Here is a 17,531-nt window from a genome sequence, read left to right as displayed (position 1 = left end):
ATTTTCCTGTTATATTTTTATTTTGAGCGTATTTGAATTGTGAAATCCCAACGGAGAACAAAAACCGGAAAACAAAGGAAATAGATGTGAGCTGCGAGTCTCTGAAAACATACAGCACTGGCTAAATCAGGTAAGACAATAAGTATTTATTATTACCTTTCAAAAATAGTACAAGAGTTAACAAATTGGTAAAGGACATGTAACCTGCAGAGGTTAAATACTTGAGTGTGTTTGTGCTGCTTTATGATTACAGACGGCAAAAGTTAGATGCTAATCGCATTTAGCGCGCTAGCAATATTAGCTCTTCTGGTCGTAGATATATCTGGTGTTGTGTGTTGCTAGTATCTGTTAATGTCTGTCTTTTAGACATGAACATTTTTCGATATAAATGCCATGCATTACTGCTGGTCTGTTTACATTTTAATCCTATAATAACAATCCTGAAGATTACATACTTTGTTTCTTTTCTGTATATCATAATGGCAAATGTCTTTATTATTTAAATGAATTAAGATTGTTTAAAGGAATGGTATAAAACTAAAAACAGCTTTTTAAGAAAATTTCAGTAAACCATTTATTCTTTCCCCTTGTAGAGTCGTTAAGGGTCCAGTTTATTGGCAGTTTGGTAAGGAATTGTTCATCTTTGCACTGTCATTTCTGGTGGAGATTCATTGATCTTTTGTTATAGGTTTATTTAATTTAATATAAATGTACTCTATGATTTTACTTGTTTTACTATATATACTGTTTAGTTAGAATTGTGATTTAAGCCATGTTGTTTTAAACTTTAATCTGAATACATCAAAATGTGTTTAATGAAGTGTTGTGCACTTAGTTTCCAACTCCACTGTTATTGGACTGTAAAGTAAAAATATTGTACAAGATCTGTTTTGTATCAAGTGTTTTCAGTTAACTTAAGATATTCAACGGTATCAAGGTTGGTATTTTATGAAACTTTATTTTTGGTGTTTTTTGTTTATGCAGGACAGTACAGAAAGCACAAAAGTGAGAGAGAGAGGAGGGGACAGCATCAGAAAGGACACAGAGCTGGGACTCTTTCAGGGATCACCCGAAGCACAACCATGCTATATGCACAAGGCTGTTGTTTTTAGCATAATTTGAAGAAACATTTTGGCTTAAAATAATAAATACATTTCATTTAAGGTATTTCCTGCGTAAAGAATTTTAATGTGACTGCTTTCATATCCCTTCACCACTGACATGGTGTCTGTTGCAGGTTCCATTCTCCAAGGCTTTTACCCTAGTGATGCGCGGGTCGTCTCATAGCCCGCGGGCCCCGCGGGTAACCCGCGGGTCGGGTTGGGGCGGGTAAAGAAACTGTCACTTTATTTGCGGGGCGGGTTGGGGCGGGTCATTAAAAACAAAATAAAATAAAAAAATCAATGTATGTTGCGTGCAATTCCCTATAGCCTATATTACATATTTGGGAATATCTATTTTCATATTTTATTAAGTTCTTTAATAAGGTTATCAACACGTCACGTCACGAAAGCGCCAAGCAGCTCCCGCTGCCAGCCAAAGCGCATCAAGCGAACGCTCATTCGGCTCTGCAGGCCTGGTGCTATGCGTATTTAAATCTCCTCTGATGCGCATTATCCTGCATTAGCCAAAATCATGACAGTCAACCACATCCAGTCATATGTGAATGAATGTAAATATTCGCTAAAAACACACAATAAAGACAGCAATGATGTAGTCAGGAGTCCACACTCAGGACTGTGGCGCCGGCTTGCTTTGAAATGTATTTGGTGATTGCGCCCGCTGCGTCTCCTGCACCCTAGTCATTTTAAACAGTACATAATAACGAAAACAATATCTTACTAATAAAAAGAAGCAGATTTTCATGATCAGAACTTCCTTAAACCAGTGAACCTTTAAACCTTTCAGTCCAAGGATCCAGTAAACGAATGCGTTCAAATAGAAAGTTCAAAACGATATTCATAAATGAAGCATATATACCCACATTTCTTCCGGCACCACTAACGTTACACCACTGATTATCTTGTTATTAATATGATTTGATTTATGGTTCATATTCATAATCGTACAGTATTGTTGCCAGTTTAAAGGGCGAAAAGCACTTTCGGTTTTCATTTGCATTACAATGCATAGCCTAGTATGTCTATTTAATTGTCGCGGGGCGGGGCGGGTTGTAAAAATAGACACAGTACTGCGGGGCGGGCTGGGGCGGGCCAAATAATTTCATAATTGCGGGACCCGCGGGTTGAAAAAAACCCCGACCCGCGCATCACTAATAAGTAGTAGATTGTCTTTTTTTCTTCTCAGGATTCTTTAATGAAAAGTAAGCTCCAAAGATGAACATTTACTTGAAATGGAAAGCATTTGTAAACAAAAAAACATCCTTTTCAAAACTTTTATTTAGCAAGGATGCTTTACATTGCTCAAAATTGAGGATAAAGACATAATATAACAATAGATTTCTATATCAGATCAATCGTTTCATTTTCAGTTCATCAAAGAAAACTAAAATAATTCTTGAATAAAAATATTAGAATGATTTCTGAAGGTTAATGTGACTGGATCATGAGTAATGATGATAAAAATTCTGTTTTGACATCACATGATTAAATTACATTTTCAAATATGTTCAAATAAAAAAAAAACATTTTAAATAGTACAAATATATTTTATTCATTTTTTTCTGTACTTTGAATTGGTGAGCAGAAGAGACTTTAAAAATGTAAATTTTACTGTGAGAAAACTTCTGACTGGTTATGTATAATGTCTAAAGTCTGATTACTTTGTATTCATCACAACCTGGGCTACAATAATATGTGAGCATAATTAATGTATTTGTATTGTTTTTGTAAAATGATTTTGACAGGTTTTTATTTTGATTTATACAGTGTATGTTTCCAAAATAAAACTTGTTTTATAATATTGATCATGTGTTAGTTTATTGAAGTTGACAGTCAACCCATGCTTCTAGTCATTTGATTTTTAACTAATATGTATGTACAGTGTTGATCTAAATGCAAACTGGTTCTAATTGAACGTACAGTTGTGTATTCACCGTTGTTGAAAAGAATGTAAGACGTTGAAACAAAGTCGCGATTTCAACGGTGAATCAACGTCATAATATCAACGTTGAATTTTTTTGCAAATCCGAAAGGTTTTTCACCGTTGATTCAACGTCGACAGATGACCATAACCCGAAAGGTAAGAGGGTGAAACAAAGTCGTGATTTCAACGGTGAATCAACGTTGCTATTTCCACGTTGAAAAGACGTCAGAATATCAACGTTGAAAATTTTTGCAAATCCGAAAGGTTTTTCACCGTTGATCCAACCATGGTACCTGACGTTGTTTCAACGGTGAATCAACGTTGAAATGCCGGCTGGGCAGGATCTTTGCTGCACTGACTCATAATATACCTACTAGTTTATTAATAAATAATTCAAATATGTTCTTACTCTTTCCTTGACACATTCATTGTTATTTATTTTTGCCGGTGCTTGTGGCAAGTTTCAGCCTATTGTGTGCGCTTGAACGCGGATCTCTTGCTGCGCTGAAGGACACTAAACGCCGTCCAAACTGGTCTCAAAAGCTAAAGTGAAGGCTCGTGTTCTTCCCTCCAACATAAAAAATATAAAATATAAAATATGTCTAAGATATAAAAATAAGGAGAAGCCTAAAAAAATAGACCGGATGCCTTGGGGAGCCATGACCTGAAAATATGCCTGAAGCCCAGCCCTAAGTGTGTAAAAAAGTCAGGATTGTCATCCCAGGCTGAAATGCTGCGCTCTAATTGACTGCTTTGATGCGCTGCAACACTGTACTACATTGTTTTAATGCTTACAGCCCGTGTGTGCGTGTGTGTGTGTGTGTGTGTGTGTGTGTGTGTGTGTGTGTGTGTGTGTATATATATATATATATATATATATACACTGATAACATACTTTCTCACAGTCAGAGACAAAACATTATTCTCCTTTTTGCTCATTATTAATGAGACTGATTCAAGAATAATTTGATGATAGTTCAGTAACAGAGAAGATCCTGCTGTGGTCTCTGTGAGGTTGTCAAAGTCAGCAAATATCACTGTAAAAAATTGCTGTTAATTTACGGCAGTATTTTAACAGTATAATCCTGTTATAATCAAAAGCAGTGCATTGCTTTTTTTTTTTTTTTTTACGGTTGACACAGTTTAACAGTATTTTACCATATTTATTGCATGAAGGAAAGAAAACAGTACTTAACTGTATTTTTGAAACAGAAATTGTCATCGAGCACATGTGGATGTTCATTCGTCTTTATCTGTGACTTAACCGGTGAGTGCACCTTTGCCTTGCTCCTTTTACACAAACGCATGTTTGCAATTGCAAATAACTGCAATAATTGTGGGTGCTGATATTGTAACTGTTTTATCTGTCCATTTCAGTGATAAACTGGTCAATGTGCCAAGTTAGAGTGGAGCTGGATTTCTGATTCAGATGTTCCACGATTACAAGGTGAATGCTATAAACTCTTCTGTAAGTAAGCTTTTAAACACTGTAGCAACAATGTCAGATTAATGTCTCATTATTACAGTTTTTTTCAATCGCTAACAAGCGCTTACCCATACTTTAGATACTTTTTCTAAACTCTTAACACAGACTGGCACCTACAAAATACAATTGGACAAATGGATAATTTTCTTCTCAAAAATACATTTTGTTAAATATATACTAACTCTTCATTTCAAAACAACACATCTTTCTCTGCACACACTAACTTTACCAAAACACTGGAAATCTGACTCAAAATGAAATTATTCTGTCAAAGAATAACACTTGTTTTCACTTCACAAGGTACATGCAGTCAGTCAAAGTACACCAGGTTTCAAAATACTTTCAAAATAATATATATTTCGTAATAATTACAAAAACTGCATAGACTTTTTATGTTTCAGTTTTACAGGTATTTGCATGCAAAACATGCAATCCACAATTTTGACACTAAATTTCTTGGTTAGGTACTGTTTGTCCACATGTACAGTAATGTTCACATTCAAAAGCATTCCAGTAAAAAGCAAATAAGTTTGTTTTTCAAAAAAAAAAAAAAAAGCAAAAAACCCAGATAAAAGGGGGGGGGGGGGTCTAAAAAAAAAGCACAAAATTACTGTATCTAATCTCTGCGATCTTGAAATTAATTGAATTGAGAATGAATGGTAAATTCCAATGAAATACATGAATGAACATGACTCATTTTTTGTGAGTTGAGACATATATTATGTGGTAATCATATATTGAATGTATAGTGCATAGAGAAACTTATCACCACTGTCATTCATTTTATTTACTTGCATTTGATCAACTCTATTTCATACATTACTTGGTATTTGTAAAGCATCATAAATAAAGTTCAAATGTATGTCTCTAAATGCATTTGTCACTTATCATCACTGAATCAGAAACTTATCATCACTGTCATTTTATTGAATGACAGTGATGATAAGTTTCTGTATGTACTGTACATTCAATATATGATTTCCACATATGTCTGAACTCACAAAAAAAATAGTCATGTTCATTCATGGTTTTCATTCACTTTTTATTGCATCGAATTATCATCATTTCCTGAAATTTGGCATGTGAAATGATCATACTTAACATACTAAACATACAGTGCTTTTTATTTCTTTTATATGTTTGTTGTTTATGTGATTTACAATATTTAATGTATTATAAACTAGCAACTCAAGTGGAATTTAATGGAATTTATTTGATTTCAATTCAGTTTCCTGACATTCCAATTCCAAATCCAATTCCATTCCAGGAAGTGAACTGGAATTTACCATTCATTCTCAGTTCAATTCATGAAAGGCCCCAACCCTGTTTGGAAACATGTGGCCTAACCCTGAAGATCGCAGAGATTAGATACAGTAATTTTGTGATTTTTTTTTTCTTTTTTGTTCAGAATGCTCTTGTGTGTTTCATGGATATTTTGTTCACTGTATAAGCAATACTGTAAAACTTTTTCTGTTCTATCATGCTGTGTTTCTACTGTACCTCCTGTAATAAACAGAAAAAGAAATGTATTTGCTTTTTCCTGGAATGCTTTTGAATGTGAACATTACTGTACATGTTATACAGTTCCCAAACAAGAAATGTACTGTCAAAACGGTGGATTGCATATTATGCATGCAAATATCTGTAAAACTGAAACATAAAAGTCTATGCAGTTTTTGAAATGTCAACAATAGTCAGTATTTTGAAACCTGGTGTACTTTGATTGACTGCATGTACCTTGTGAAGTGAAAACAAGTGTTATTCTTTGACAGAATAATTTCATTTTGAGTCAGATTTCCAGTGTTTTGGTAAAGTTAGTGTGTGCAGAGAAAGATGTGTTCTATTTTGAAATGAAGAGTTAGTATATATTTAACAAAATGTATTTTTGAGAAGAAAATTATCAATTTGTCCAATTGTGTTTTGTAGGTGCCAGTCTATGTTAAGAGTTTAGAAAAAGTATCTGAAGTATGGGTAAACGCTTGTTAGCGATTGAAAAAAACTGTAATCTGAGAATTAATATGAACATCAAAAGCCAACTTCTCGTCAAGCCATATTCCTAGATATTTATAAGCAGCTATTTGTTCAATGTGTAAGCCATCAACTGAAAGAATAAATAGAGCAGTGTTCATAGAACAACTACGTGTAAAAAATAATGTATTTAGTTTTATTTGTATTTAAAACTAATTTCAGATCTAATAAAGTAAGCTGTAAAGTACAAAAAGACTCCTGAAGGATTGTAATAGCTTGAGACAATGAAGATGCAGTTGAGTAAATAATTGTATCGTCAGCATAAAAATTTAACTTTGCAGATGTTATTTCCTTACCTAGAAGATAAACATATTAAATGGAAGGGAAATTAAATCTAAATCTTATCAGCCTCTCTTTACAACATGTCAGTAATTATTTTGCAGAAAGTGATATTAAGAACAGCTAAATGCTAATACATACTTAATATTTAGGGTTGTCTCAGTTGTTGTGTCAGATTATTGACTGTCCATGCCACACTCTCAGAAAAAAGTTACAAAACTGTACATTTTAGGGTACAAGTAACGTCACTGGGGTGGTACCCTAAAGGGTACAATTTTGTACCTCTAACTGAAAATTTAAAACATGTTTTGGGTACATACACTGTCAGAAAAAATGTACTGCAGAGGTACTATTTTGTACCTTTTTTTCTGAGAGTGCATGACAAATGACCAAATATAGACATTTTCCTGTTTCTTAGAAAATAGGTTGTTTAAAGAATAAGAGACACATTACATGTAATCCATGAATGAATGAACAAATAAATAAATGTAATGTAATTTGTGATCCATTCTGAAGTACCAGTACTTGCAGTACCTATATAAAGTAGCCAAAAAGAAATGCTAATTGAAAGGTCAGATGCACTTATAGGATATATATATATATATATATATAACTTCACAAGAAGAGTCCTCAAAAAATCTTGGACAGACCATGTGTTCTACAGTTCTGAAGAAAATAAATCCATGTTGAATCAACAAATATCAACATGCCAAGCATATTTACAAATGAAAGCAGTGTGCAATTCCCCTCTTGCCCATCCAAATACTCTCACAATCCAAAATAATCCAGCTGCACTGGGCCAAGATGTGAATGTGTTAGTCAGGGTTGCCAGGGTGGGTTCACAAAAAATCCTGCCCAATTGCTGCTCAAAACTAGCCCAACGTCATTTTGAGGGGTGTCCCCCAGTAAAAATCACGCTTCGGGGGAGGGGGGGGGGTCACATTCCAGGGGATAAAGATAAGATAATGTTATTGGGGTCGTTTCAACCCGCTGACATGAAAAACCAATCGCGGCAACAGAGTAAAATAATCACGGACTTGACAACACTGATGTTAGTCCAACAAACTGGAGTTATACAACACTAACTTTCCAAGAAATAAACATTTCAAAGTTTTCTGCATTGCTATGAACCTGTTTATGAGTTTAATGTACAGTTATTTTGAACATTCAAAACAATTTATACAAGATTTTTTTATTTGTTACCATTGTGGTGAACAGTGGAGCTTCTGTTTAGGTTGTCAGTAGCTGTTATACACATGCAAAAACGTGCCGCAATTTTTTAATTATAGAAACGCTAAACAGGTGAATCTTTTGTTATTTCACAAACAGATTTATTTAACTTATTGTCGAGATAATAATGTGATAATACAAATTCAATACAACTTCTGAGCATGCATTTCTCAAGTTATGTTTTCAGTTAAATCATAAGCAGAATGTGAGCATTTCAGCCTGTCTCCATACTATGTACCCATAGCCTAACCACAAGCGCTACACTTCACCATAATGGTAACCTTTAAAAAATTGACAAACAAAAACTATTTTAAATGTGAAATATAACTGAACAACAAACTTTAATAAGTCTTTCCTTATCCACCCATTCCCCCCCAAAAAACAAAAACATTAAACAGCACTTAATTTCCACATTTAAGCTCCTGATCTAGCCCTATGCAAAGCATGCTGGGAACTAAAAATCCACTGCCCAGTTTCAGAATTTACTGAAGTTTCTGTTGGTTTTGTAGTGTTACCGTTGTGGTGAAGAGTAGAGCCTGTGGTTAGATTGAGGATGGACAGCAAAAGCACCAAACTACATGTGATTTGTGTAGTTTGATTCTTTGTGTGAAAATACACATTATGAGTTTATAAGATTGCTCTGTTGGCAGCTGCTTGCAAAGCAATCTCCTAATCATAAACATCAAAAACCCAATACAGCATATACTTTCTCTAGTCTCATTGTCTCTAGTCATGGTGACTGGATGTCTTGAACACAACACTGATTTTGTCTGCTGCCCACTTTACTGAGTGTTTGTTTATTGTGCGTGTATGAGTACTGACTTGACTTGACTTACATGGGTTAAAAGCAGAGCACAAATAGTGGTAATGGGTCACTATACTTAACCACAATTCACACTTTTTTAAAAAATTTTAGAAATGAAAGATGTAAACACCTGATATGTAAGTATTATTGCAATGATGACTTACTGCTTAACCAACCAAGTTCAGTAACTAAACCATTAGAGTCCTTATACAAATGTGGTCAGCTACAAACTTGGTCGGCTAGTTACTATTAGAACAACTGATTGAAACAATCAAGAGGCACCCCTTCTTCCTATTTGTGAAATGCTGTCCATCGATCATTCTGTAACACCAATCACATTTTGGCTCATGCAATTTACATTGCATTTGTTAAAATACACACAAATAAATATTCACCAGGTCAAGACTCTTTACAGCTGGGCTTTAATACAAAGTGTGATGCTTGCTTTCAATAATAAGCACAGCAGCTCTTACCTCAACAGAGCATATGAGGTCTGCATGGGGGGAAATTATGGGATGAAATGAAGTCATATACTGTTCTGCACATTTGCTCTATAGATTGGGAAATGTGTGAAAGTGAAGACAGAAGACATGCATTCATCATTGGCAGATCACAATTATCTGCTTATTTTCAGCAGGTCATTTAAGAGGGGAATAAACAAGTAGCAGGTGATGAGACATGGTTGGGGAAAGAGAACAACCAATATTTTTGTCCATACATCATCACTGTTTGATACTATTCAGCAAAACCTTACTCAAAAGCTATTGCTCCAACCTGAGGCACATGTGAACCTTGATCAGTCTCACGAAACACTGATGAAGAAGGAACAACATTTCCCATCCACCAATTCCAAATAGTTTTTCTCTTCCACAAAAAAAAAAAAAAAAAAATCCACCTGGTGGTAGCCATTGTGAAGTCTCCTGGCCAGAAACTGGAGTATCTGTTCCATCACAACACAGCAAAATCCCCGGTGTTAATTTAACACTCTCAGTGTTAATTTGTGGACTCATATATACACTGCTTCAGTGTTGAAGCAGTGTTTAACACTGAAGCAGTGTATATATGAGTCCACAAATTAACACTGGGAGTGTTAAATTAACACCGGGGATTTTGCTGTGCATGGACAGTGAATTGTTAGCAGGCTGCCGTAATGGAAACGTAATTTGAAGACGGTCCCTCAGATGAGCGATGACGTCACGACACTCCATAGAGGTAAGCGTGTTTATCAGCTTCTTTAAAACGCCGACTTTTGCAGAAAAATGCGTTGTAGTTCGTGCTCATAATAGTGGGTAATGATGTTTGACCAAAAATAGCCTTTTTTGATGCAGATTAACAGAGTTATTGAACGCGGAAATCCGAATGTCCGAATATAAAACCAACTTTACCCAAGTCTCAAAACAGTGTGAATGCATTTAAAACGACAAACTCAAAGCTGTAACAGTTCTCATGAAAGTGGAATCTATTGAATGTAATCTAGAAATTATTAAATGCCAAATATACCACTGAAAATTACTTACAAATACTTATTAACAGAAAGATTTATTTATTTTTGGGCTATTTGGATCATTTAAGACCATTAACTTTTACTCTAATTGACTTAAAGATTTAGTTTGGATTTTCTATTAATTATTCTTATTTTAAATCTCCAGACACACAGAAAATCTCATGTGAAGCATCTAAGATCCACGTGACACTATTATAAAGATGGCGTTAATTAAAGAGGAAAATGAAGGCATAAGGATTGCAGAAGTATTCAGTCTGAAACAAGAAGATACTGAGGAACAAACAGGTTGGTTTTTCTTATGAAAGCTGAGATCAGTCATTTGATCCTTATTAAAATGTATGAATGTCTACAGAAATAAACAGTTTTTTTTTGGATGTCATATTAGTGTCCTAATTAAAGCCGTTTTATTTGACAATTTAATACAAAGTATATTGTGTAACATTAAAAACAATGTAAACCGTTAATTTTTAGTATTTACTTATGCTTATTTTTCATAATCAAAAAAGGTGAGCCATCAGTTTTTAATGGCAATGGTAAAAATGTATTATAGTAATACAGTCAAAACAATATTGAGTATCAAAACTTTTCAATTTGCATAATCACAAGTTTCAGTTCACAATTTTTGTGTAACTCCTCAGAACATATCGTTTCAAAGTAGCTTTACAGAAAATGCATATTTCTACATTATAATTAAGAGTGACTGTGTCACAGTCCATATGACATTTTCCCCCGGTTTCACAGACAAGGCTTAAACCTAGTCCTAGATTAAAATGTAAGTCTGAACTATTTCAACTGAAATAAAATGGCACTGATTGATCTTAAAATATATCAATGCCTTTGTTTTGCACTCAAGTAATGTTTTTTTCTAAGCACGTTTATAAAAAATACTTAAATGTCCTGATTAAACTATGGCCTAATCCTGGCTTAATCTAAACCCTGTCTGTGAAACCGGGCCTTAATGTACAGTTTTAATGTAATACAATTCAGGCAGTAAGGAAATGATGGTATTTAAGCAAAAAAGTGAATACTTTTAAAATAGTAACTGCATTTTCAGAAAAAAAATGGAAGTTTGGTGTGTTGGTTCAGGGTTGGCGTCATCTAAAGTTCTTGCAGGTTTTTGTTTCATCTGTGTTTTTGTTCAGGTGTGTGGATCATCTTAGCTATTTGTAAGAGGCTGGATTCAATATGGAGCTGAAAAAAAGATCATAAAAAATATATATATAAAAAGTTATAACTAAAGTACAAGGTTATGGGATGCATTATGTGAATGCTTGGCTGAAGAGATGTGTCTTTAATTTAGATTTAAACAGAGAGTGTGTCTAAATCTCAAACATAATCAAGAAGGCCATTCTGGGTAGGGCCAGAAAAGGAAAAGAAGGGACAATTGTTCTTTATAGAAAAATAAGGGATATCATTGTATAGCAAAAACTCTGTTGATATTTTAAGAACCATTACAGAAGAATAAAACAAGGCATATTTCGTTACCTTTTGAAACTTAGAAGGGTTCAATTTAAGCAGATGATTTTACTATCGCTGTCATTCAGAGCGCACTTCCACATTTCATTCAGCATCTGGCTCATATTCGCAAAACCATCGCTTTCAGTGACTTCAAAATCATTATTTGATCACTGGCAGCTTATTCACCACATCCACCATCAAATGACAGTGATATTTATATTTTATTGCATGCAGTAATTGCTCTGCAGTGAAGCCATTCAAACCAATTCAAATTTTGCTGATATCTTTTTTTTTTATGCCTGTGATAACTGCGAGTGAAACATCACATTGTCTATCAGCCATCTCAAGGACTGAAGGTGAACTACATGTATTAAGTCATCAGATATTTATATATTTTTGAGCACAAAAAATATACTTGCACTATTACACACCTCGGGTCTCTAGCGACCCTATATACTTTTTTACAAGAAATGAATCAGAAAACAGACATTCTTTTATATTTAATAAGTTTTTCTTGTTTTATTGTTCATATTGAATAGATTAAGGAATACTAAGAAAGCTGATGCCAAACTTAAAAAAAAAATGAAGAAGGGAGAGGGTAGTAAATTACTTCCCGAGGTATGCATTTAAAGGTTAAGCATTTGTCGACTAATCATACATTTATATAAAAAAAAAAAATCATTTAAATCACAATAATGAGCCTTTAATTGCCCACATAGCCTAATAAGTGATCAAGTGTATGCATAAAACTTGCCACAGCGCAATGAATGTGTCAGGTAAAAACCGCAAGGAGACTGCATTAACGTTTCAATAATTTATTGATAAGTGCTTTTTTTTTCCGACTTAAGAGATAAAGTCGGTAACACTGACTGTCATCTCTGCAGTAGTTGATGTGCCTGTATGCATGTTTCATATGAATTATATAATCTAAAAATATGTTTTCAATTTGAATTGGTTCATTTGAAAGTAGAAATTTAACTCTCTATGGATATATCTTTCATTTCTGAAAGGCAAGTATCCACAGAGTTTCTAAGTGACCCATTCAAGTTCACAGACAGCAGAAAGCGCATCCTGTTTGCTTTCATTATTTTACAAAATCACAATGTTTTGTTGCTATTCTGAGCGCACACATCTTCCCCTTATCCTAAAACAGCTTATACTACTGTTTTAGCAATTAAAATAGTTCGGTTTTGTATGTAATGGTAAAGTGATTAGAATTATTATTTTTTTATTTTATATTTAAGTTAATTTAGAAAAAATGTTTGGAGCATTTTTGTTTGTTAAATATAAGCTTTTTGTTTCTTAAAGTAACGACCAAGCGACCAGTGCCAGACAGTGAGTTGATTATAGTCTATGTTTGATCAGTTTTGCTTTCTCAAATCATGACTTGGCTAAAATAGCATATAACAATGCTAATTTAAACGTTTAACCTACATATGTGCATATCCACCTAATAGCGGAGAGTGAAAGCTAAATGCATTTTTTTAGGACATGGAGGTGCCAGCGCAATCACTTAAATTTTTTTCAGTTAAAGCAATTTTAAAAATGGCATTATTTTTGGTCAAAAAGGTAACAGTAATGCATCATTCAGAACTCTAAAGGGTATACTTTTATTTGTGTGCACTCACAATATTAATAAAACGTTGTGTTTTTATAAAATAAAGAATTACTTTTATAACGGTCTTTGGTTTAACCAATTCCAAAAACTGCTATACAACTTAATTTATAATAAGGTAACCAATTGCAGTCCCTTATTAAATGCAAAATTGATATTTTATATTTAGTAAGAACAATAAGCACACATCTCAAATCATTTCAATTTTTTTGAGAACACTTACAGCATAAGAAAATGAACCACCAAACAAACACACACACAAAAAAAACCTTAGTAGAATCAAAAGCAGGTCACAGTCCACGGATGATTAATAAAAAGTGATAGAGTGAATAAAATAAATATATTTTCCAGTTCACATGCCAACATAGTTGTCCATCTTAATCCCTATGCCTGTTGTAATCAGTACCAAAGTTCCTAGCAAACTGGAAGACCCATACACAAATGATGAATCAATGGTGAGATGAAGATCTTTGTAAATAAAAGAACATTTTTAATTTCCTCTACAGTCTCCATATCAAACAGCATATTCCTCCACAGAACAAAAAGTCTTTTTTCAGTTGAGCATAAAACCAAAGTCCCTCAATAAAGCCAAGTTTGGCCATTTTGACAAGGCCAGGTTTCAGCCATTGCAGGTTGTACTCTTCTTTTATACCATGACATGACTTATAGAGAAAATATTGCATTTTACTGCCCCCGTGGTGAGGAAGAGAATAACACCTTGTCCTTCACAATCCTATAACAGGCTTTTATACTTTTGCCGGGGCTTTGTGGCAAGCTTTAGCCTATTGCGTGCACTTGAACACGGAACTCTTTCAGCTGCGCCGAAGGGCGATAACACGTCTTAAAAATGGAACGTGGAAATGTAATGGATGTGCTGAAAAAAAAAAGTTTTATATACTCTATATTGTTTCCTAATGGTTAAATGTGAGATTCTAGAAATGAATTTAGCGGGAACAGTCAGGAAGAAAATTATTCTATGCGGGCAGCGGTTGAACAAAAAGTGAGTATATAATGGAGCAGGTGTGTGCGGAATAAAACCCGGCAGGAGTGAGACTAAAAAAGCAGTCTTTGGAATTGATATTTCTAAGTATAATGTGCAGAAATCACAGCAGTAGTACACATTATATACAAATACAAACATTTTTGTGGTGTTTTTTTTAGAATCTGTTGATGCCACCAAAGAGGATAGAGTTGGAAGAAGAAGAAGACAGAATGAAAGAAGTTGGAAGAAAAGTGTTAATAAAAGGAGAAGAATGATGGGACAACCGTATATTGGGATTAGCAGGAATGAACAAGTTAACATGGAGCCCCGAGTGATGGGACCAAGATGTCAGTCAGCTGGATGTGTGAAGTCCTCCAAGCATCAATGCGGTACAATTGAAGAAGCAGACAGAGAGAAGATTTTTAAATGTTTCTGGGAGAACATGAACTGGGAAGAGAAGAAAACGTATGTGCGTGGTTTGGTGGATGTAATGCCAGTAATGAGGAGAAGGGGCTGTGAAAATTCCAGAAGGGTATCTACTCTTATTTACTTCTTAAAAGTTGATGGACAGAGAAGAAGGGTGTGTAAAAGTTTATTTTTGGCAACACTCGGAATAGGGGATTGGTCTGCTCTTAACTGGGTGCAAGACACAGGAAACACACCACAGAATACAGCAGCAAACCTCAGACTTGATGATCGTGAGTTCATGAAGAGTTTTCTGCAGGATCTCCCAAAGGTGGCTTTCTGCTACTGTGGGTCATTAACATCAAAACAGTACCTGGAGCCTGTCTTCCAGTCCATGACTAGCCTGTATAAAGTCTACCATCATGCTGCTGAAGAAAAGATGCTGAGACCCTTCTCAAGGCAAGTGTTCTCAGAAGAATTTAAAGAGCAGAACCTGGGTCTTTACCATCCAAAGAAAGACAGATGTAATACTTGCAGTTCCTTAAAGACTGGTAACTTGCCAGATAATGAGTTGCAGGTCCACTTTCCTAAAAAGGAAGAGACCTGTGTGTTAAACGTGGAGGACAAAAATGATCTAAGTGTTAAGCTTGAAATCAAAAGCGAATGGTGATAAAGAATTCTTCTTGTTCTGAAAAGATTGATAAATTCTTAAATTTAGATTTTAATATTTGTGGTCTTGTCTTCATACGGCGTATGCCTGTGTGTACTGCTTTCCGTTTGGCTTTTATGCCTTATATGCGGTTGATTTTGTATTATAACAGTCATCCCAATATTCTTAATCTGGTAAGAACTCTAGAAGCTGCATTTTGGACTAATTGTAGCTTATTTATTAAAGATGCATTACAATAGTCCAGTCTAGAGGTCATGAATGTGTGAACTAGCTTTTCTGTTTCATAAACATGGCATATTCTGCACCTTGGAACTGTTTCTAAAGTGGAAGAAGGCTGTTTTTGTGACGTGAAATCCATTTTCGAAAGTCGAAAGTTTTACTGTCGAGAAAGAAGTAACAGTACATCTGTCTAGATGCAAATTATATTATAAAAGCTGCTGTGCACAGGTTTTTAGCCAAATAAGTCATATTTCTCTTATCTGAATTTCATATGAGAATTTTTTTTTATCTGTAACACAGTTTTAATTCAGATCATTTAGAAATGCTGCAAAATTTTGATTTTCCAATTCGTTATATTTTGTGTGGATTGCTCCTGAATACTTGCCTTTAAAATCAGCCCTTGTGAGTATAAAAACTGTCGATCACCATTTGGCCAGTTATGTTTTATACATTCTAACATCACACTAAACGAAGACTAAGTGAGATCATTAAGTCAGAAAACATGTAATTTAATTAAATAAAAAGTTTAATGCACTTCTTGTTTCAGAGTGAAGTGTGTTACTGTGATCTTTTAGACGGTTGTTCAATGTGTAAATTATCCATCGTTTTCAGTGTGTCAAAACGTAAATACTGCTGCACACAAACTCTTGGATATCTCTGAATGAGTTTGAGATGCTTATAACCAGTGTTGGGGAAAGTTACTTTTAAAAGTAATGCATTACCATTTTGCATTACTCCCTAAAATTTAACTAATTACATTACTTGGGTACTTTTTATGGAAAGTAATGCATTACATTAGATTTGCATTTTTAAATCTAGACAGGGCTTGCTTCTTTTTTATATATATAAAAAATTCTAAGTTTGGCAAATGTTAAAGCACTTTCACACCAAAAGTGAAGTGGATTCACCTCAGACTGGAAAAAAAGTACCTTCATGCAGGAGAAGATCACTCTTCAGCAATAAAAAAATCATGAAGCACAAATGTTAGTTTATCTAAAGTAATTTTTGCTTATTCATGTGGCTGAAATGGATCATGGAAGGTCAGCAGCAAAGACACTGGTTAATAAAATGGGATTAAATACATTAAGGTTATTTGTGTTCTTTAACATATTCAATTATTGGAAGTTTGCATCATATTCTGAGTCATATTTTTACTGTTTTTATTCATTTTGAAGAAAACTGAATCTGTTTTTGTGAGTGAGATGAATTAATGCATGTTCACATTTAGTCTTGAACTACAGTAACATAATGTGTACTCCCAATTTCCTGACAGGAGACTTGTCAATGAATAAATGGGAGGGAAAGTAACTGGAATTACTTATTTGAAAAAGTAACTCAGATATTTATTCAGAAATTCAAAAGTAATGCATTACTTTACTAGTTACCTAAAAAAAGTAATCTGATTCTGATAATCTGAATAATGTGTTACCCCAACACTGCTTATAACACACTCCAAATAAGACTTTTTTTTTTTTTGTCCATAGATATTTTGACTAGAAACAGGACAAAAATACTAAGATATTCTTAAATCAAGATGCATTTACTAAATAAGCAAAAAGATTTCAGATATTTAGGCCTGGTTTCACAGACAGGGTTTATCCAGGACTAGGATTTAGTTAAATTAAGATATTTAAGCAGCTATTGCAAAAATGCCTTAGAAGAAAACGTTACTGGTGTGGATCTTGAGACAGAACAATGGAACTGACATATTTTAAGATATGTCAGAGCAATATGTAAATCAATGCGTGTCATAAATTATACATTTATTAGGCAGAATATTAGCAAAAGGAGTTTTCTCCGTTATC

At 34.1% G+C, this 17,531-nt stretch overlaps 1 protein-coding gene across 1 annotated transcript; it reads left to right on the top strand.

Moving 5' to 3' along the window:
* The first annotated feature begins 10,526 nt into the window (after positions 1–10,526).
* Positions 10,527–16,154, top strand: LOC141296390 (uncharacterized). Its single transcript, XM_073827639.1, has 2 exons — positions 10,527–10,662; positions 14,612–16,154. The coding sequence occupies exons 1-2, from the start codon at positions 10,578–10,580 to the stop codon at positions 15,505–15,507; spliced, it is 981 nt and encodes a 326-aa protein (XP_073683740.1). The 5' UTR covers positions 10,527–10,577; the 3' UTR covers positions 15,508–16,154.
* The last annotated feature ends 1,377 nt before the right edge of the window (positions 16,155–17,531 follow it).

The sequence above is a fragment of the Garra rufa genome, chromosome 21 (genome assembly GCF_049309525.1).
Source record: "Garra rufa chromosome 21, GarRuf1.0, whole genome shotgun sequence".
Lineage (NCBI taxonomy): Eukaryota > Metazoa > Chordata > Actinopteri > Cypriniformes > Cyprinidae > Garra > Garra rufa.
This window is presented reverse-complemented; position numbering and strand designations above follow the sequence as displayed.

What these genes read in the sequence shown, in the direction of transcription:
- LOC141296390 (XM_073827639.1), top strand. Translation starts at nt 10,578, where the DNA reads ATGGCGTTAATTAAAGAGGAAAATGAAGGCATAAGGATTGCAGAAGTA. An exon ending in AGATACTGAGGAACAAACAG is followed by an intron (nt 10,663 to 14,611) that starts GTTGGTTTTTCT and finishes TGTTTTTTTTAG; the next exon opens with AATCTGTTGATGCCACCAAA.